Genomic DNA, 21,638 nt, shown 5'->3' with positions numbered 1-21,638 from the left:
GCTGCCGTCGGTGAGAGGGACGCGCGTGTGTTTCCCGCCACATGACATCTTACATCGACGTCAGCGGGGTCTAATCCTTCCACCATTATTTTATTATTATTTGCCTTCAGCAAATACTAAGGGATAGACTTGACCCTGCACAATCTCTGTGATTTATCAGTAACCCATATATGTTGTGTCTTGGTGTACACTTTGTTTTGGCCCAAACACTTTTTTTTATTGATACCTTGCATGATTCTCTTAATTTTCATGCCTATCTGCATATGTAATAAAGTGTCTATCTCTTAGCGGGGTTTATTTAGCTTTGTCTGGTTACACCTTGGCCCCGACTACTTTAATTGTTTTTCTTATATATAGTACACTTTGACAACTCCCATCATGATCTGCTCTATAATTCCCCTCAAGACTCCACAAGTTGATCCTCACGGGTTCTCCAGGAGGAGGATGATGGGACTCAGCTCCTTCTTGGCTCTGTAATACGCCCTCAGAGGAACTATGAAGTTATACAGCCCGTTGCCTGCTCTTTCCGCTGATACAATCACCAGGGCGTTCCTGAAGCCGTATGCCCTCGCGTCTTCATAGGGAAAATGGTGGCAGCTCTGTAAAGGGTTAAGAAGACTGGAGTGAAAAAACAATGGAAGGTATGTAACAATGGGACATAGCACATAAACTAAAAGATGACCCCTGGGAACAACCTGAATATGGAGCTGTAAAACTTTTCACTTTGAATGTCAGTATACTGTGGGCATTGTAAGATTTATTATACTGCTGGAGACTAGAAAGTGCCCGGACTCACCCCAGGAAGAAGCGATTGCGAAACGCGCGTCGGGGTTCCTCTTGCCTGAGCAGCTCTAAGATCCAGTGCTTTCCAGCTGGCTATATGCCTTAATTTCCTATGCATTTGCACTTTAGCACACTTCTTAATAATCTCTTAGAGTCACTCCTTGCTGCTCCCACTTGGATCCACATTTACTTTGTTGCATATATTTTTAGCCATTTAGCACTCCAGCTTTAAACGGATATTCTTGGTACCCTAATACGACTACTGTCCAATCACCAGGATGTTAGATGTGATACATTTAATTTGTGGTAGCCTCCTTTGTATATGGTGTTTTTTGGAACATTTAATTATTTTACCAACTTCCATATTTTGTATACCAGTATTTTGCACGTATGCACCAGCGGCTTTTGATCACCATATCCCAATATATACTATTAACCCTCCGTCACATACAACTGATCTGACAGGCGCTTCTCTTTTACTTTCATTTCTCCTTCCTCACCAGATTGTGAGGAAAGCCCCTCCCTCCAGGTAGTCTCCTGTCTCTTGAGGGTATGTGCACACGTTGCGGATTTCTTGCAGAAATTTCCTGAAGAAAACCGGAAATTTTCTGCAAGAAATCCGCATTTTTTTTTTGCGGTTTTTTTCCGTTTTTTTTGCGTTTTTTTAGCATTCTGCAAGCGTAATTAGCTTGCAGAATGCTAAAGTTTTCCAAGCAATCTGTAGCATCGCTTGGAAAACTGACTGACAAGTTGGTCACACTTGTCAAACATACTGTTTGACAAGTGTGACCAACTTTTTACTATAGATGCAGCTTATGCAGCATCTATAGTAAAAGATAGAATGTTTAAAAATAATAAAAAAAATAAAAAAATGCTTATACTCACCCAGACATCTCATCAGCGGCGTCCGTTCGTCTTCCTATAGCTGGTCTGTGCGCACAGGACCTAGCGTGACGTCACGGTCACGTGAGCGGTCACGTGAGCGGTCACATGACCGCTCACGACCAATCACAGGACAGTGACGTCATCGGCAAGGTCCTTCGCCGCACATCAGCTACAGGAACCGAACGGCAGCGTGCAGCGGTGAGGCGGGAACACTGCGCGGGACATCGAGGGTGAGTATAGGACTATTTTTTATTTTATTTCTTATTTTTTGACCACTTATATGGTGCCCAGTGCGTGGAGGAGAGTCTCCTCTCCTCCACCCTGGGTACCAACCGCACATAATCTGCTTACTTCCCGCATGGTGTGCACAGCTCCGTGCGGGAAGTAAGCAGATCAATGGACTCCTAGGTGTGCGGAATCCCTGCAATTCCGCATTTTTAATGAACATGTTGCTTTTTTTTCCGCTATGCGATTTTTTCGCGGAAAAAATCGCAACATTTGCACAAAAAATGCGGAATACCTTGTAAATAATAGGAGGCATATGTTAGCGTTTTTTTCGCGTTTTTATCACGTTTTTATAGCGAAAAAACGCGAAAAAAACGCTAAAAATCCTGAACGTGTGCACATGGCCTGAAGGTCTGTGAAACCTGATATCACAGTTGGATTTCAGAGCTTCAGGGGAGAGGATATAGCTGCACAGATCTCTCAGGCTCATTGTATGTGAATACGTCACATTCAGTAAGGTTGGTATTTTATGTTTTTATTCATCACAATAGTTTATTTAGCTTGTTTTATGAATGTATAGCACAAAATGTGAGGATATTTCATAGAAATAAGGGAGATTTTATAAAAGAAAGTGTGCTGCTCAGGCATATACAGTAGTTCCCTAACATATTCCTTCTCTTGCTTCAGATTATCTGCTGAAATGGAGAGGAAAATTTACAATTTATCCAAACAACTTGATGTTGAGGAAGTAACAAACATGCTGTTAGATGATAGAGACCTCACACTGAATGAGGATTTAGGAGAGGAAAGTGAGATTGATTCTCATGATGAGGTGGAAGAATGTGTCCTGGATTCTGAAACAGAGCAAGATGGTGACAGTGGTGAGGATGAAGAAGTTGGATCATATTATATTGGAAAAGATAAAAATACTAAATGGAACAAGCAGCCATTCCAGAAAAAACGTAGGGAACCTTTAAAGATTATTACTCACCTTCCTGCAGTAATAGGAACTGCACGTAATGCAAAAACTGCAGTTGAATGCTGGAACAGTATATTTACAGATGACATTCTGGACTCTATTGTCACATATACCAACCAATATATAGACATTATAAAGGACAAGTACATCTGCAACAGAACCATCAAGCCCACAGATGAAATAGAACTGCGTGCTTTTTTTGGATTACTGTACCTTGCAGGAGCTTATAGGGCAAATAGACAAAGTTTGGAGGAACTTTGGGGTAAAGATGGGGATGGAGTTGAAAAATTTAGCCTTGTTATGTCCATAAACAGATTCAAGATTCTAATTCGTTGCCTTCGGTTTGACGACAGAACTACCCGAACCGAACGCAAAACACATGACCGACTTGCTCCAATTCGTGATATATTTCAAAGATTTGTTGTAAACTGTAAACAAAGTTATTACCCTGGAGAGAATCTCACTATTGACGAAATGCTCCCTGGTTTTCGTGGTAGATGTGCCTTTCGTCAATATATTCCATCAAAGCCAAACAAATATGGAATAAAAATGTATGCCCTTGTTGATGCCAGTAAGACCTACACTTACAACCTGGAAGTTTATGCAGGAAAACAACCAGAAGGTCCTTACTGTGTGAGCAACAAACCCATTGATGTTGTAAAAAGACTGGCTGAACCCTTATTTGGATCGGGTCGCAATATTACAGCTGACAATTGGTTTACAAGTTGTGATCTGATTGATTATCTGAAAATTCAGAAGCTGTCATATGTGGGAACTGTAAGAAAAAACAAAAGGGAATTGCCGCCACAGTTTGTAAGTGTGAAAGAGAGACAACAGTACAGCAGTATGTTTGCATTCCATAATGGAAAGGCTTTAGTTTCCTATGTACCACATGCCAAAAAAATCGTACTTCTTCTATCAACACTTCATGATGATGCTGCCATCGATCCTGGGACTGGGGCAGAAAAAAACCCGGAGATAATTACATTTTACAATGCCACCAAAGGGGGTGTGGATACAGCAGATCAGATGTGCTCCACTTTCAACGTCAGCAGAAACATCAAACGCTGGCCAATGGTCATATTTTTTGCTATGTTGAATTTGGGTGGTATAAATTCACAAGTGATTTATCTTGAAAACAAGCTTGAACCACTCTGTAGACGATTGTATCTGAAAAAATTGGCCCATGAACTAGTACTTGGAGAGCTACGCAGGAGAAGCGTGAAAACAATCGGTATCCCCTCTCGCCTTCAAGTTCAGCTCAAAAGGTTCCGCCCAGAAGATGATGGTGAAAAGTCACCATCTGCACCACCTCACAAAAGAAGGAGATGCACCACCTGCCAAATGGAAAGCGGAACCAGAAGGCTTTCAAATTATGAATGTCTCAAGTGTCATAAAGCAATTTGCCTGACACATGCAAAAATGGTGTGTAATTCTTGCTATTTGCTCTGCAAGTGTGACTTTTCTGGGGAAACCTCAGCATCTACTTCTGATTGAATATGTTTTTAATAGTACTTAAGGTACCTTAAAATTAAGTTTGTGTTCAAAAATTTTCTTTGTACATTTTTTTGAGAGAGTCGAACTGGGGACTATTTGGCGGGAGTTTTGAAAAGTTTGTATTTCATAGTTATTAGTTTTGTTAAGTAAATGGTTTTTTTTTGCAACTGATTATGTGTAGTCTCTTTTATTACATCCCTATGAAGGTCACTGATCACTTTTAGAGCACTGAAATTGCAAACATTAGATATTATAGGTATTTTTCCAGCAGGCGCCTGACAGGCACATTGTATGTGAACTCGTTATTCCGAATATTGTATGTGACGGAGGGTTAAGCCCACTGGTTGTTTATATTTATTTATATATATACTAGATGGCAGCCCGATTATAAAGAATCGGGAGTCTAGAATCCATATATACTTTATTTATTCAAATGTAAGAATAATACAATTAATAAATAATAGTAAGAAAGAACAAAAAATGGCTGCACTCACCAGCTCTTGACAATTCTTGTTATTTAAGGTACAGTTACACAGGATCCATGAACATGCTTATGAGGGGAGTGATGAAAGACATCAGACGACAACTTTGCGTGTTGTGGCAAATGCCACAACAACGGTTCTTTGCTTAAGAACAATAATGTAAATAATAAATAATATGTATCAATAACTATGTATATTGGTATGTTCTATGACATTTTAAAATATTTCATTATTATGTGGAAAAGCTCTTAGTACCCATACTGGCGCATACTTGTGTGCCCATCAGGTATTTTCACAGTAAAATTTTCACAGGTGGGGCCCCTCGTCCTCCGATTTGGTGGGCGGGGACCCTCAGCCTCCGATTTGGTGGGCGGGGACCCTCGGCCTCCAATTTGGTGGGCGGGGACCCTCGGCCTCCGATTTGATGGGCGGGGACCCTCGGCCTCCAATGTGGTGGGCGGGGCCCCTCGGCCTCCGATGTGGTGGGCGGGGCCCCTCGGCCTCCGCTTTGGTGGGCGGGGCCGCTCGGCCTCCGCTTTGGTGGGCGGGGCCGCTCGGCCTTCGATTTGGTGGGCGGGGCTCCTCGGCCTCCGATTTGGTTGGCGGGGCCCCTCGGCCTCCGATTTGGTTGGCGGGGCCCCTCGGCCTCCGATTTGGTGGGCGGGGACTCTCGGCCTCCGATTTGGTGGGCGGGGACCCTCGGCCTCCGATTTGGTGGGCGGGGACCCTCGGCCTCCGCTTTGGTGGGCGGGGACCCTCGGCCTCCGCTTTGGTGGTCGGGGACCCTCGGCCTCCGATTTGGTTGGCGGGGCCCCTCGGCCTCCGATTTGGTGGGCAGGGACCCTCGGCCTCCGATTTGGTGGGCAGGGACCCTCGGCCTCCGATTTGGTGGTCGGGGACCCTCGGCCTCCGCTTTGGTGGGCGGGGCCCCTCGGCCTCCGATTTGGTGGGCGGGGTCCCTCTGCCTCCGATTTGGTGTGCGGGGACCCTCGGCCTCCGATTTGGTGGGCGGGGACCCTCGGCCTCCAATTTGGTGGGCGGGGACCCTCGGCCTCCGATTTGGTGGGCGGGGACCCTCGGCCTCCAATTTGGTGGGCGGGGACCCTCGGCCTCCGATTTGGTGAGCGGGGCCCCTCGGCCTCCGATTTGGTGAGCGGGGCCCCTCGGCCTCCGATTTGGTGGGCGGGGCCCCTCAGCCTCCGATTTGGTTGGCGGGGCCCCTTATCCTCCGATTTGGTGGGCGGGGACTCTCAGCCTCCGATTTGGTGGGCGGGGACCCTCGGCCTCCGATTTGGTGGGCGGGGCCCCTCGGCCTCCGATTTGGTGGGCGGGGCCAGGCCCCTCGGCCTCCGCTTTGGTGGGCGGGGCCGCTCGGCCTCCGATTTGGTTGGCGAAGCCCCTCGGTCTCCGATTTGGTTGGCGGCGCCCCTCGGCCTCCGATTTGGTGGGCGGGGACTCTCGGCCTCCGATTTGGTGGGCGGGGACCCTCGGCCTCCGATTTGGTGTGCGGGGACCCTTGGCCTCCGCTTTTGTGGGCGGGGCTCCTCGGCCTCCGATTTGGTTGGTGGGGCCCCTCGGCCTCCAATTTGGTGGGTGGGGACCCTCGGCCTCCGATTTGGTGGGCGGGGACCCTCGGCCTCCGATTTGGTGGGCGGGGACCCTCGGCCTCCGATTTGGTGGGCGGGGACCCTCGGCCTCCGATTTGGTGGGCGGGGACCCTCGGCCTCCGATTTGGTGGGCGGGGACCCTCGGCCTCCGATTTGGTGGGCGGGGACCGTCGGCCTCCGATTTGGTGGGCGGGGCCCCTCGGCCTCCGATTTGGATGGTGTGGACCCTCGGCCTCCGATTTGGTGGGCGGGGACCCTCGGCCTCCGATTTGGTGGGCGGGGACCCTCGGCCTCCGCTTTGGTGGGCGGGGACCCTCGGCCTCTGCTTTGGTGGGCGGGGCCCCTCGGCCTTCGATTTGGATGGTGTGGACCCTCGGCCTCCGATTTGGTGGGCGGGGACCCTCGGCCTCCGATTTGGTGGGCGGGGACCCTCGGCCTCCGATTTGGTGGGCGGGGACCCTCGGCCTCCGATTTGGTGGGCGGGGCCCCTCGGCCTCCGATTTGGATGGTGTGGACCCTCGGCCTCCGATTTGGTGGGCGGGGACCCTCGGCCTCCGATTTGGTGGGCGGGGCCCCTTGGCCTCCGATTTGGTGGGCGTGGCCCCTCGGCCTCCGATTTGGTGGGCGGGGCCCCTCGGCCTCCGATGTGGTGGGCGGGGCCCCTCGGCCTCCGATTTGGAGGGCGGGGACCCCCGGCCTCCGATGTGGTGGGCGGGGCCCCTCGGCCTCTGATTTGGAGGGCGGGGACCCCCGGCCTCCGATTTGGTGGGCGGGGACCCTCGGCCCCCGATTTGGTGGGCGGGGACCCTCGGCCTCCGATTTGGTGGGCGGGGACCCTCGGCCTCCGATTTGGTGGGCGGGGACCCTCGGCCTCCGATTTGGTGGGCGGGGCCCCTCGGCCTCCGATGTGGTGGTCGGGGCCCCTCGGCCTCCGATTTGGTTGGCGGGGCCCCTCGGCCTCCGATTTGGTGTGTGCTCTGCCTGGGGCCACTGTGCTCTGCCTGGGGCCCCATATGCTGCCTGGGGCCCCTGTGCTCTGCCTGGGGCCCCATATGCTGCCTGGGGCCCCTGTGCTCTGCCTGGGGCCCCTGTACTCTGCCTGGGGCCCCATGTTCTGCCTGGGGCCCCTGTGCTCTGCCTGGGGCCACTGTGCTCTGCCTGGGGCCCCTGTCATGGTTCCCAATGGCAAGGAAACATCAGAGCACTTAAACTACAGACTAGCTCCTGGGTGATGGAATCTCGAGCTGACCGTGAGCTAAACCTACCACACAACTAACAGTGGCCGGGTGGCGTACCTACGTTTTATCCCTAGACGCCTAGCGCCAGCCGGAGGACTAACTAACCCTAATAGAGGAAAAGACAGACCTGGCTTACCTCTAGGGAAATTCCCCCAAAAAGGAGACAGAAGCCCCCCACATATATTGACGGTGAGTTCAGAGGAAAAGACATACGCAGTATGAAGGTAGGTTCAGCAAAGCGAGGTCCGCTTACTAGATAGCAAGAAGATACAATAGGGAACTTCACGGTCAGCTGAAAACCCTATTAAAATACCATCCCGAAATTACTTTAAGACTCATGTGTCAACTCATGACACCGGAGTGGCAATTTCGGCCCACAAGAGCTTCCAGCTACAGAAAAATAACATAACTGTGAACTGGAACAAAAATGCAAAACAAACTTAGGACTAAGAGTCCAACTTAGCTGATAGTAGTCTAGAAGCAGGAACATGCAACAGAAAGGCTCTGGTTACATTGATGGCCGGCACTAGAATAACTGAGCAGCAAGGCTAAATAGGATACACCCATATCCTGATGGAAACAGGTGAACAGTGAAGCACACAAGTCCAGTACCACCAGTGACCACCGGGGGAGCCCAAAAACCAAATTCACAACAGTACCCCCCCCTCAAGGAGGGGGCACCGAACCCTCACAAGAACCACCAGGGCGATCAGGATGAGCCCTATGAAAGGCACGGACCAAATCAGAGGCATGAACATCAGAGGCTGTCACCCAAGAATTATCCTCTTGACCGTAGCCCTTCCACTTGACCAGATACTGAAGTTTCCGTCTGGAAACACGGGAGTCCAAGATCTTCTCCACAACGTACTCCAATTCACCCTCAACCAACACCGGAGCGGGAGGCTCAACGGAAGGCACAACCGGTACCTCATACCTGCGCAATAATGACCGATGGAAGACATTATGGATAGAAAAAGATGCTGGGAGGTCCAATCGAAAGGACACGGGGTTAAGAATCTCCAAAATCTTATACGGGCCGATGAACCGAGGCTTAAACTTAGGAGAAGAAACCCTCATAGGGACAAAACGAGAAGACAACCACACCAAGTCCCCAACACGAAGACGAGGACCAACACGACGACGGCGGTTAGCAAAATGCCGAGTCTTCTCCTGGGACAACTCCAAATTGTCCACCACCTGTCCCCAAATCCGATGCAACCTATCCACCACAGTATCCACTCCAGGACAATCCGAAGACTCCACCTGACCGGAAGAAAAACGAGGATGAAACCCCGCATTGCAAAAGAAAGGAGAAACCAAAGTGGCAGAACTAGCCCGATTATTGAGGGCAAACTCCGCCAACGGCAAAAAGGCAACCCAGTCATCCTGATCCGCAGACACAAAACACCTCAAATAAGTCTCCAAGGTCTGATTAGTTCGCTCAGTCTGGCCATTAGTCTGAGGATGGAACGCAGACGAAAAAGACAAATCAATGCCCATCCTAGCACAGAACGCCCGCCAAAATCTAGACACGAACTGGGTCCCCCTGTCAGAAACGATATTCTCCGGAATACCATGCAAGCGAACCACATTTTGAAAAAACAGAGGAACCAACTCGGATGAGGAAGGTAACTTAGGCAAGGGCACCAAATGGACCATCTTTGAAAAACGGTCACACACCACCCAGATGACAGACATTTTCTGAGAAACAGGGAGATCAGAAATAAAATCCATAGAGATGTGAGTCCAAGGCCTCTTCGGAATAGGCAAAGATAACAACAATCCGCTGGCCCGAGAACAACAAGGTTTGGCCCGAGCACAAACATCACAAGACTGCACAAAAACTCGTACATCTCGAGACAGGGAAGGCCACCAGAAGGACCTAGCCACCAAATCCCTGGTACCAAAGATCCCGGGATGACCTGCCAACACAGAAGAATGAACCTCCGAGATGACTCTACTGGTCCAATCATCAGGAACAAACAGTCTACCAGGCGGGCAACGATCAGGTCTATCCGCCTGAAACTCCTGCAAAGCCCGTAGCAGGTCTGGGGAAACAGCAGATAATATCACCCCATCCTTAAGGATACCTGTAGGTTCAGAATCACCAGGGGAATCAGGCTCAAAACTCCTAGAAAGGGCATCCGCCTTCACATTTTTAGAACCTGGTAAGTATGAGACCACAAAATTAAACCGAGAGAAAAACAACGACCAGCGCGCCTGTCTAGGATTCAGGCGCCTGGCAGACTCAAGATAAATCAAATTCTTGTGATCGGTCAATACCACCACTTGATGTCTAGCCCCCTCAAGCCAATGACGCCACTCCTCAAAAGCCCACTTTATAGCCAAAAGCTCCCGATTACCAATATCATAATTTCGCTCGGCGGGCAAAAATTTTCGAGAAAAGAACGCACAAGGTCTCATCACGGAGCAGTCGGAACTTTTCTGCGACAAGACCGCCCCAGCTCCGATCTCGGAAGCATCGACCTCAACCTGAAAAGGAAGAGTAACATCAGGCTGACGCAACACAGGGGCGGAAGAAAAGCGGCGCTTAAGCTCCCGAAAGGCCTCCACAGCAGCAGGGGACCAATCAGCAACATCAGCACCCTTTTTGGTCAAATCAGTCAAAGGTTTAGCAACATCAGAAAAACCAGTTATAAATCGACGATAAAAATTAGCAAAGCCCAAAAATTTCTGAAGGCTCTTAAGAGAAGAAGGTTGCGTCCAATCACAAATAGCCCGAACCTTGACAGGATCCATCTCAATGGAAGAGGGGGAAAAAATGTACCCCAAAAAAGAAATCTTTTGAACCCCAAAAATACACTTAGAACCCTTCACACACAAGGAATTAGCCCGCAAAACCTGAAAAACCCTCCTGACCTGTTGGACATGAGAATCCCAGTCATCCGAAAAAATCAAAATATCATCCAGATACACGATCATAAATTTATCCAAATATTCACGGAAAATGTCATGCATAAAGGACTGAAAGACTGAAGGGGCATTTGAAAGACCAAAAGGCATTACTAAATACTCAAAATGGCCCTCGGGCGTATTAAATGCGGTTTTCCACTCATCCCCCTGCTTAATTCGCACCAAATTATACGCCCCACGGAGATCAATCTTAGAGAACCACTTAGCCCCCTTTATTCGAGCAAACAAATCAGTCAGCAGTGGCAGAGGATACTGATATTTGACTGTAATTTTATTCAAGAGTCGATAATCAATACACGGCCTCAAAGAGCCATCTTTTTTAGATACAAAGAAAAAACCGGCTCCTAAGGGAGATGAAGAAGGACGAATATGTCCCTTTTCCAGGGACTCCTTAATATATTCTCGCATAGCAGCATGTTCAGGTACAGATAGATTAAATAAACGACCCTTTGGAAATTTACTGCCCGGAATCAGATCTATGGTACAATCGCAATCTCTGTGAGGAGGTAGTGAACCAAGCTTAGGCTCCTCAAAAACATCACGATAATCAGACAAAAATTCCGGAATCTCAGAGGGAATAGATGACGAAATGGAAACCAAAGGTACGTCCCCATGAGCCCCCTGACATCCCCAGCTTAACACAGACATAGCTTTCCAGTCAAGGACTGGGTTATGAGATTGTAACCATGGTAATCCGAGCACCAAAACGTCATGTAGATTGTACAACACAAGGAAGCGAATCATCTCCTGATGGTCTGGATTCATACGCATAGTCACTTGTGTCCAGTATTGTGGTTTATTACTAGCCAATGGTGTAGAGTCAATACCCTTCAGAGGTATAGGAACTTCCAGAGGCTCTAGATCAAACCCACAGCGCCTGGCAAAGGACCAATCCATTAGACTCAAAGCAGCGCCAGAGTCGACATAGGCATCCGCGGTAATTGACGATAATGAACAAATCAAGGTCACAGACAGAATAAACTTAGACTGTAAAGTGCAAATTGAAATAGACTTATCAACCTTTTTTGTACGTTTAGAGCATGCTGATATAACATGAGTTGAATCACCACAATAGAAGCACAACCCATTCTTTCGCCTAAAATTCTGCCGTTCGCTTCTGGACAGAATTCTATCACATTGCATATTTTCTGGAGCCTTCTCAGAAGACACCGCCAAATGGTGCACAGGTTTGCGCTCCCGCAAACGCCGATCAATCCGAATAGCCATTGTCATGGACTCATTCAGACCTGTAGGTGCAGGGAACCCCACCATAACATCTTTAATGGCATCAGAGAGACCCTCTCTGAAATTCGCCGCCAGGGTGCACTCATTCCACTGAGTAAGCACAGACCATTTACGAAATTTTTGGCAGTATATTTCAGCTTCATCTTGCCCTTGAGATAGGGCCATCAAGGCTTTTTCAGCCTGAATCTCTAAGTTAGGTTCCTCATAAAGCAACCCCAAAGCCAGAAAAAACGCATCCACATTGAGCAACGCAGGATCCCCGGGTGCCAATGCAAATGCCCAGTTTTGAGGGTCACCCCGCAGCAAGGAAATTACTATCTTAACCTGCTGTGCGGGATCTCCAGCGGAGCGAGATCTCAGGGAAAGAAATAATTTACAATTATTTTTGAAATTCAGGAAACGAGATCTATCCCCGGAGAAAAATTCTGGTATAGGAATTCTAGGTTCAGATATAGGAGCATGAATAACAAAATCCTGTAAATTTTGAACCTTCATAGCAAGATTATTCAAACCTGTAGCCAAACTCTGAGGATCCATTTTAATCAGGTGAGATCAGAGCCATTCAAGAATTAGAAGGAGAGAGAGAGACAAAGGCTGCAATTAGAGCAGAAATGCAACTGAGTCAACTAAAAAGCAAGCTCAGAAGAAAAAAAAAAAAAAATCTGCAGACTTCTTTTTCTCTCCTTTCTTCTGCCAACGGTTTTAACCCTTGGCCGGCCATACTGTCATGTTTCCCAATGGCAAGGAAACGTCAGAGAACTTAAACTACAGACTAGCTCCTGGGTGATGGAATCTCGAGCTGACCGTGAGCTAAACCTACCACACAAGTAACAGTGGCCGGGTGGCGTACCTACGTTTTATCCCTAGACGCCTAGCGCCAGCCGGAGGACTAACTAACCCTAATAGAGGAAAAGACAGACCTGGCTTACCTCTAGGGAAATTCCCCCAAAAAGGAGACAGAAGCATAGGGAACTTCACGGTCAGCTGAAAACCCTATTAAAATACCATCCCGAAATTACTTTAAGACTCATGTGTCAACTCATGACACCGGAGTGGCAATTTCGGCCCACAAGAGCTTCCAGCTACAGAAAAATAACATAACTGTGAACTGGAACAAAAATGCAAAACAAACTTAGGACTAAGAGTCCAACTTAGCTGATAGTAGTCTAGAAGCAGGAACATGCAACAGAAAGGCTCTGGTTACATTGATGGCCGGCACTAGAATAACTGAGCAGCAAGGCTAAATAGGATACACCCATATCCTGATGGAAACAGGTGAACAGTGAAGCACACAAGTCCAGTACCACCAGTGACCACCGGGGGAGCCCAAAAACCAAATTCACAACAGGCCCCATGTTCTGCCTGGGGCCACTGTGCTCTGCCTGGGGCCCCATAAGCTGCCTGGGGCCCCTGTGCTCTGCCTGGGACCACTGTGCTCTGCCTGGGGCCCCATATGCTGCCTGGGGCCCCTGTGCTCTGCCTGGGGCCACTGTGCTCTGCCTGGGGCCCCATATGCTGCCTGGGGCCCCTGTGCTCTGCCTGGGGCCCCATATGCTGCCTGGGGCCCCTGTGCTCTGCCTGGGGCCCCATGTTCTGCCTGGGGCCCCTGTGCTCTGCCTGGGGCCACTGTGCTCTGCCTGGGGCCCCATATGCTGCCTGGGGCCCCTGTGCTCTGCCTGGGGCCCCATATGCTGCCTGGGGCCCCTGTGCTCTTCCTGGGTCCCCTGTGCTCTGCCTGGGGCCCCATATGCTGCCTGGGGCCCCTGTGCTCTTCCTGGGTCCCCTGTGCTCTGCCTGGGACCACTGTGCTCTGCCTGGGGCCCCATATGCTGCCTGGGGCCCCTGTGCTCTGCCTGGGGCCACTGTGCTGTGCCTGGGGCCCCATATGCTGCCTGGGGCCCCTGTGCTCTGCCTGGGGCCACTGTGCTCTGCCTGGGGCCCCATATGCTGCCTGGGGCCCCTGTGCTCTTCCTGGGTCCCCTGTGCTCTGCCTGGGGCCCCATATGCTGCCTGGGGCCCCTGTGCTCTGCCTGGGGCCCCTGTGCTCTGCCTGGGGCCCCATGTTCTGCCTGGGGCCCCTGTGCTCTGCCTGGGGCCACTGTGCTCTGCCTGGGGTCTCATATGCTGCCTGGGGCCCCTGTGCTCTGCCTGGGGCCCCATATGCTGCCTGGGGCCCCTGTGCTCTGCCTGGGGCCCCATATGCTGCCTGGGGCCCCTGTGCTCTGCCTGGGGCCCCATATGCTGCCTGGGGCCCCTGTGCTCTGCCTGGGGCCCCATATGCTGCCTGGGGCCCCTGTGCTCTGCCTGGGGCCACTGTGCTCTGCCTGGGGCCCCATAGGCTGCCTGGGGCCCCTGTGCTGTGCCTGGGGCCCCATATGCTGCCTGGGGCCCCTGTGCTCTGCCTGGGTGTACGACACTGGTGACGTCACTTATCTCCGGACATTATCTCCGGACATTAGCTCCGGACAAAGCCACGGAAGTTGGCACAAATTGCAGGAAGTAGTATTCTAGGCAATTATATATTAGATATATTATTTTTTATTTTTTAATGTATTTATTTTTCCTCATTGGCGTAATCAGTTGCATGCAGATCATTAGGAGAATATTTGTGCTCTTTGTACTTACCGGTTACAATTATGGTATATTTATGAATTTTGCTTGCTCGTGTTTAATATATATTTTTTTAAATTTGATGAATCAATAAAATATTTTTGATTTTACTTGGGCGTTTTTTGTACCTTCCCTTTTATTTGGATACATGGAGACTAGAGAGGCAGGATTTCACCATGGATAATGCAGCGCCCCAGAGTCCTGGTCGTTGTAGTATTGTCGCTCTTCCACAAGGGGGAGTGATGGTACGTCTGATGGCACTAAAGGAGTTCACCTGACCAGGTATGACAGTCACACACTACACTTCACACTCCGGCCACCAGGGGGAGCAAAGGGTTCTATGTATTAGGCCACTCCTCACACTCTGGTAAAACTGGGAGTCGGATAGGAAGTTAGGGAGAAGCTGACTGGGTTTTGCCCAGGTAACATCTAGTGAGAGGAGAGCGTTACTTGGGAAGATTCAGGGGGGTCCCTGTCAGGGGTGGGATCCTGACAGTGGCCTAGCACGAGACAGATCGTTACGGAGCCGTGCCTGCACCTCATTGCGGCAGCATCCTAAGAAAGGACACGAAGCGAAGTATTCGGCAACATCCTTCTGAGGCATGTAGCCGGCGGCCGGAACGCCGAGGAAGTAATAGACTCTACGCATTACTTTGAACTACGGCAGGGCAGTTAACTCTAGGTTGGCTGTCTCACCTTTTACACCTAATGAAGACAATGGAGGCAATTGTGGGAGAGGGGCGTCTCTAGGGTCCCTATAAAATAACTCCAGGCCTACCCCGTCATATGGGTGCATCCTATCCATATCATCTGGGGGACGGAGAGAAAGAACAGAAACATACACGACAGTTGTGAGGACTATCCCGTGGTGCTCAGCAGGGAAGTACTACAACACCCAGGCGCTAGTAGGAAGGCACTGATTTCCACCTGCAAAGGGAACTCTGGATGTGCCTTCGGACCGGCCGGACTCAGCCAGCCCTGTTAGCAGTACTCTGGATTGCGGATGCCGAAGCCTTCAGTAAAGAGGTAAAGAGACTGCAACCCTGTGTCCTCGTTATTTACTGCGACCTACACCATCATCATCTACTCATCAAGGGAAGCCCTGGGGACATACTTCACCTATGGGAAGTTACACCATCTAGCTGCCATTCCATCACCCCAGCGGACCCCTAGCAGCGTCGGTCACCCTGACCGAACACCACAGGTGGCGTCACGAACACTTGACAAACTCTCACCTACACCTTTATTTGGGCACCCCTTAGCAGGGCCACGGACCGGGTCGGGCCACCGTGACATCCCCAGAACCGAGACCGAGGGACCCCCTGCGTTTGGGGGCCGCTCCAGATAACACCAGACGGGAGTTGGTATAAGGACAGAAAACTTTGAGTGTGTATAGTTTTATCCCACTTTGAATCTTACTTTAGTGTGGGTAGTATAAGATTTATTGTACTGCTGGAAACTAGAAAGGCAGGATTACACAATGGATAACATCAGACGGGGGAGTGGGTATAAACAGAGAAGCCTTAGCATTTGCCTCTTTAGGCCATTTCTTCATTTTTAGTGCCATTAAACATCTTCCTAGAGGGGGTACAGTTTTATCCCACCACATTTCAGATTATTATGGGCAGTATGAGATTTATTCTACAGTTGGAGACTAGAGAGGCAGGATTACGTTATGGACTCCACAAGACAAGGAAGTCGATATAAAGACAGAAGAATTTTAGGGAGTATAATTTTATCCCACTTTGAATTCTCGTTTAGTGTGGGCAGTATAAGATTTAATGTACTGCTGGAGACTAGAAAGGCAGGTTTACACAATGTATAACTTCAGACAGCAGAGTGGATATACAGTGCCTTGCGAAAGTATTCGGCCCCCTGGAACTTTTCAACCCTGACGAAGCGGTCCTTGTAACCGCGACACGCGTTGGGATCTCCTGCCTGTCGGTCCTGTTCTATATTTGGCTGCTTGGTTACTATCCTTATTGTAGGTGATTTTATGGTAACCGTATCTACACTGTGTTCTTTTGGGTTGGTGTTCCGTACAGGATCCTCCTGGTCTTTCACCTCCGCTTACGGATAGTAGGGGGTGCACTGCATTATTATGTGCTAAAGTGGATACTGTGCCAGACCTTGGATTTACATTGGTCTACTAGGGATACAAATAGGAGTGGGTTTTGTCACCACTTCCACTCCCCCCCTCTTTTGGGGATAGATGAGGTGTGTGCTCTATATATCAGGGTGCTCTACTTACTTGTATTCGTTTCCTGATTTGTTTTTGTAGTGTGTTATTTCATGGTGTCCATTCATGTGTATCACCGAGCATGATTTCATGTCATTTATGCAGCAGTTATTCTTGAACAGGCCTGATGGGGGAGCGTTTTTCTGTATCGTTTTTAATTGTTTTTAATCATTGTGTTACCAATAAAGTTGTTCCTTTTTGATACTTATTATGGGTGGTGTGCGAATAATTTTTCAGTGGCTTCTTTCTCTTTGCTTTAGTACATTTTTGGTTGAAAAATCAACAACAAGTGGAACACAATTGTGAAGTTGAATGAAATTGGTTATTTTAAATTTTTGTGGAAATTCAAAAACTGAAAAGTGGGGCGTGCAATATTATTCGGCCCCTTTACTTTCAGTGCAGCAAACTCACTCCAGAAGTTCATTGTGGATCTCTGAATGATCCAATGTTGTCCTAAATGCCTAATGATGATAAATATAATCCACCTGTGTGTGATCAAGTCTCCGTATAAATGCTCCTGCTCTGTGATACTCTCAGGGTTCTGTTTGAAGCACAGAGAGCATCATAAAGACCAAGGAACACAACGGGCAGGTCCGTGATACTGTTGTGGAGAAGTTTAAAGCCGGATTTGGATACAAAATGATTTCCAAAACTTTAAACCTCCCAAGGAGCACTGTGCAAGCGATCATATTGAAATGGAAGGAGTATCATACCACTGCAATCTACCAAGACCCGGCCGTCCCTCTAAACAATCATCTCAAACAAGGAGAAGAATGATCAGAGATGCAGCCAAGAGGCCCATGATCACTGTGGATGAACTGCAGAGATCTACAGCTGAGGTGGGACAGTCTGTCCATAGGAGAACAATCAGTCGTACACTGCACAAATCTGGCCTTTATGGAAGACTGACAAGAAGAAAGCCATTTCTCAAAGTTATCCATAAAAAGTGTTGTTTAAAGTTTGCAACAAGCCCCCTGGGAGACACACCAAACATGTGGAAGAAGGTGCTCTGGTCAGATGAAACCAAAATCGAACTTCTTGACAACAATGCCAAACGATATGTTTGGCGTAAAGGCAACACAGCTTATCACCCTGAACACAACATCCCCACTGTCAAACATGGTGGTGGTGTAACACCCCAGGTAACCGGTTGTTACAGTGATGTTGCCTTCCTTTTGGGGAGGGCGATATCAGGCATGGAGGCAAGGAGGATTCTGTTTACCAGGTAAGCACACATGCAACACATTCTGAATCCAGGCCAGGGGGGAGTTCAGGACCCGGATTCAGGGGAGCTTCCTTAGATTTTATGTATCCTGGCCTGGAGAAGGAGCGAGTTAGTCTTCAGGAGGGAGAGATAGAGGAAGGACGTCTGGAACAGACAGAGAGGCCTAGCAGCCACGTGGAGCTGCAGCCTCTGGGAAGAGAGAGAACCTGAAAGGTTGTTGCATGCAGTGGAGTATTGAGGAAAGGAGCACAGGAGTGGAACAGGGCTCAGAGGGGAACTGTGACTGGGCACCCTCTGAGCCAGAGTGCAGAAACCGGGTACCGGGAGCCCGAGGCTTTTGTGAGACTCTAAGACACAGAGAAGAACCGGAGGGCACTAGACTACACGTTAACTCCCCACACCAAGCCTGAGGTACAGCAGTACTCTAAGAGCCCCGGTCATGGTACAGACAGAGTATTTTTTGGTTTTACTGTGCCTTTTTTTGTGTGGTTTGTCTCCTGGTGGTGTGAACAGTGTCCCTACAGACCTGTTCACTGAATGCACGGCTCATGTGTTTCTGTTTTAATCTATTGTTTTCTTGTTTCTACAAGACTAGGGAGGTTTCCACCCCTCCTTGTGAGCCGTGCACATAAAAGCTGCTCTATACTGCGTGACCATATTGGACATTACCTTTCTGAATCCTGCTCATACAGGTATTATACATATGACCAGGTTTTTAAATACATCAGATAGGGATTACATACATTAGTTAGGACTGCTCTAATACGGATATTGGTAGAGCGGCTTAATATACATTTTTTGCAAAAAATGTATTAACCAAATACCCTGTGTTTTTCCATCTTTTTATTAGCACTTGCTGTTTACTGTTATTTTTTTGCAACAGAGTAGTTTTTGGTTTTACTGTGCCTTTTTTGTGTGGTTTGTTTTTTATTATGTATAACCTTCCCCACATGTAAAGCGCCATGGAATAAATGGCACTATAATAATAATAATAATAATAATAATAATAATAATAAAATAGGATTACACCACAGATAACACCCGACAGGTGCATGTGTATAAACACCGAAGCCTTTGCATGAGTCTCCGTAGGCCAATTCTTCATTTTGAGTGGCATCTTCCTTGAGAGGGTAAAGTTTTATTCCACTTGAAATCTCGGTATACTGTGGGCATTATAAGATCTATTGTACTGCTGGAGACTAGATACACAGGATAACACCATTGATAACAGTTGACGTGGTAAAGATTATGAACACAGCAGATTTTGCAATCATCTCCTTAGGCTGTTTCTTAATTTTGGGTGGCATTTAACGCAATCTTGAGGGAACGTTAGGGTTGTGTGGGCAGTATAAAATTTATTATAGTGCCGGAGACTAGATAGGCAGGGTTACACAATGGATAACAATAGACAGGGGAGTTGGTTTAAACACAGAAAACTTTGCATGCATCTCCTTAGACCATTTCCTAATTTCGGGTGGTATTTAATGTCATCATCCTAGCATGGCGCTGCCATAAAGTGCACACCTCCTGCTGTGCTGCCTATTGCAGTAAATCATACACAATAAAGTACAGTAAAGCATAATTCCCAACCTCAAATTGCTGTATACTCAAGGCCCATTTCACTTCAAAATTACCCAGGAAAACCTCTTTAATGTAAATCAGTGTGAATTTTTTCCATCTAAGGTAAATTATTATAAACTGATAGAAATGTGCTGATATTCCTAAATTTCACTGGATGACCCAGATATCACTCAGTCTCTGTATTACACATCCCCTGTGCTCATAACGGGATCAGAACGAGATATTAAAGGCCTTTTGAAAGGTCTCTAGAGATAGATCACAGGGCGCCATATTTGTTAATAAAGTGAATTACGTTTTCAACTCCTAAGCAAAACCAGAGAGAAGGATCACACTGAAACCATCAGGAAACCAAGCATGAGGCCATTAATGTAGAAAATCTTTTGAACCTTAAAAAAAATATTCCAGATCCATCACTTTGTCCTGAGCGGATACTAAGACATGACACAGTGAGCTTTATATAATCCCCTTTCTATCAAGGCCAGTTTCGGTTTTGCTCTTTCATCTTTACCGTTTCTTCTCTTAAGGGTCATACCTTCTCTATTTCTCCATTGACATAGCTGTACAGGAAGGTTATACTGTACTATTTTGGGTGACAAATTTTCATCATTTTCATTGTACTCTTTGGTGCCGGAGGTGCAGCACCTGCTAAATGACAAATCTGACATTGGGTTTCTTCCATCACTTTTTCTATATACTGCATATAGACCATACTATGACACAACTCGATCCACTGGGTGATCGACAATGATGGTAGACTAGCTTCAAGCATACCTTATCAAGACGCAAGCAGCAATATGGACTCTTCTGCTGGAGGAGATGGCACAAGGTGGGCGAACTGCCAATGTAGGGAGTATTGGATGGATAACCCTTCACCCAGCTGAGGAGAAATAAGAGACAACAGCTTAAATGTTCTACTACAAATATTGTAGAAAATGCATAAAGTCTCAAATTTCACTTCAGCTGTATAAACAAGAATATAACTACTATAATACTGCCCCTATGTACAAGAATATAACTACTATAATACTGCCCCTATGTACAAGAATATAACTACAATACTGCCCCTATGTGCAAGAATATAACTACTATAATACTGCCCCTATGTACAAGAATATAACTACTATAATACTGCCCCTATGTACACGAATATAACTACTATAATACTGCCCCTATGTGCAAGAATATAACTACTATAATACTGCCCCCTATGTACAAGAATATAACTACTATAATACTGCCCCCTATGTACAAGAATATAACTACTATAATACTGCTCCTATGTACAAGAATATAACTACTATAATACTGCTCCTATGTACAAGAATATAACTACTATAATACTGCTCCTATATACAAGAATATAACTACTATAATACTGCTCCTATATACAAGAATATAACTACTATAATACTGCCCCTATGTACAAGAATATAACTACAATACTGCCCCTATGTGCAAGAATATAACTACTATAATACTGCCCCTATGTACAAGAATATAACTACTATAATACTGCCCCTATGTACAAGAATATAACTACTATAATGCTGCCCCTATGTGCAAGAATATAACTACTATAATACTGCCCCTATGTACATGAATAGAACTACTATAATACTGCCCCTATGTACAAGAATATAACTACTATAATACTGCTCCTATGTACAAGAATATAACTGCTATAATACTGCTCCTATGTACAAGAATATAACTACTATAATACTGCTCCCTATATACAAGAATATAACGACTATAATACTGCCCCTATGTACAAGAATATAACTACTATAATACTGCCCCTATGTACAACACTATAACTACTATAATACTGCCCCCTATGTACAAAACTAACGAAAAGGAAAAGCAGCCATATAGTCTCATAAAATGTAAACTTTCTTAAACAGTATTAAAACCACCAAATAGGAAGACAGTGGTACAAAATGGGAGAATAAACATGTGCTAAATGACCAAAGCTGACGGGTAGGAACACCATGAAACCCTGCTATACCATATTACTCAGTCTCCATAAAGTGAATACCCATAGCTGTACAGATAAATAATGGACCAGTGCCACAGCTTTAATGGAGATCGTATCGGCCATCAGGCCT

At 47.4% G+C, this 21,638-nt stretch overlaps 1 protein-coding gene across 4 annotated transcripts in view; it reads right to left on the bottom strand.

Moving 5' to 3' along the window:
* The window catches only part of LOC143774425 (potassium channel subfamily T member 2-like), a 283,326-nt gene that overhangs the window by 26,637 nt on the left and 235,051 nt on the right, over positions 1–21,638 (bottom strand). For all 4 annotated transcript variants that reach the window (XR_013215530.1, XM_077262007.1, XM_077262009.1 and 1 more), the window contains 2 exons: positions 20,302–20,407; positions 427–599 (listed from right to left, as the gene is read on the bottom strand). Coding sequence is in view for 3 of the 4 variants with exons in the window: in XM_077262007.1 (XP_077118122.1) it covers positions 427–599; positions 20,302–20,407 (279 nt within the window). In the remaining variant the exon portion in view is untranslated. The remainder of the gene's footprint in view (positions 1–426; positions 600–20,301; positions 20,408–21,638) is intronic.

This window comes from Ranitomeya variabilis, chromosome 5 (genome assembly GCF_051348905.1).
Source record: "Ranitomeya variabilis isolate aRanVar5 chromosome 5, aRanVar5.hap1, whole genome shotgun sequence".
NCBI classification, from domain to species: Eukaryota; Metazoa; Chordata; class Amphibia; order Anura; family Dendrobatidae; genus Ranitomeya; species Ranitomeya variabilis.
This window is presented reverse-complemented; position numbering and strand designations above follow the sequence as displayed.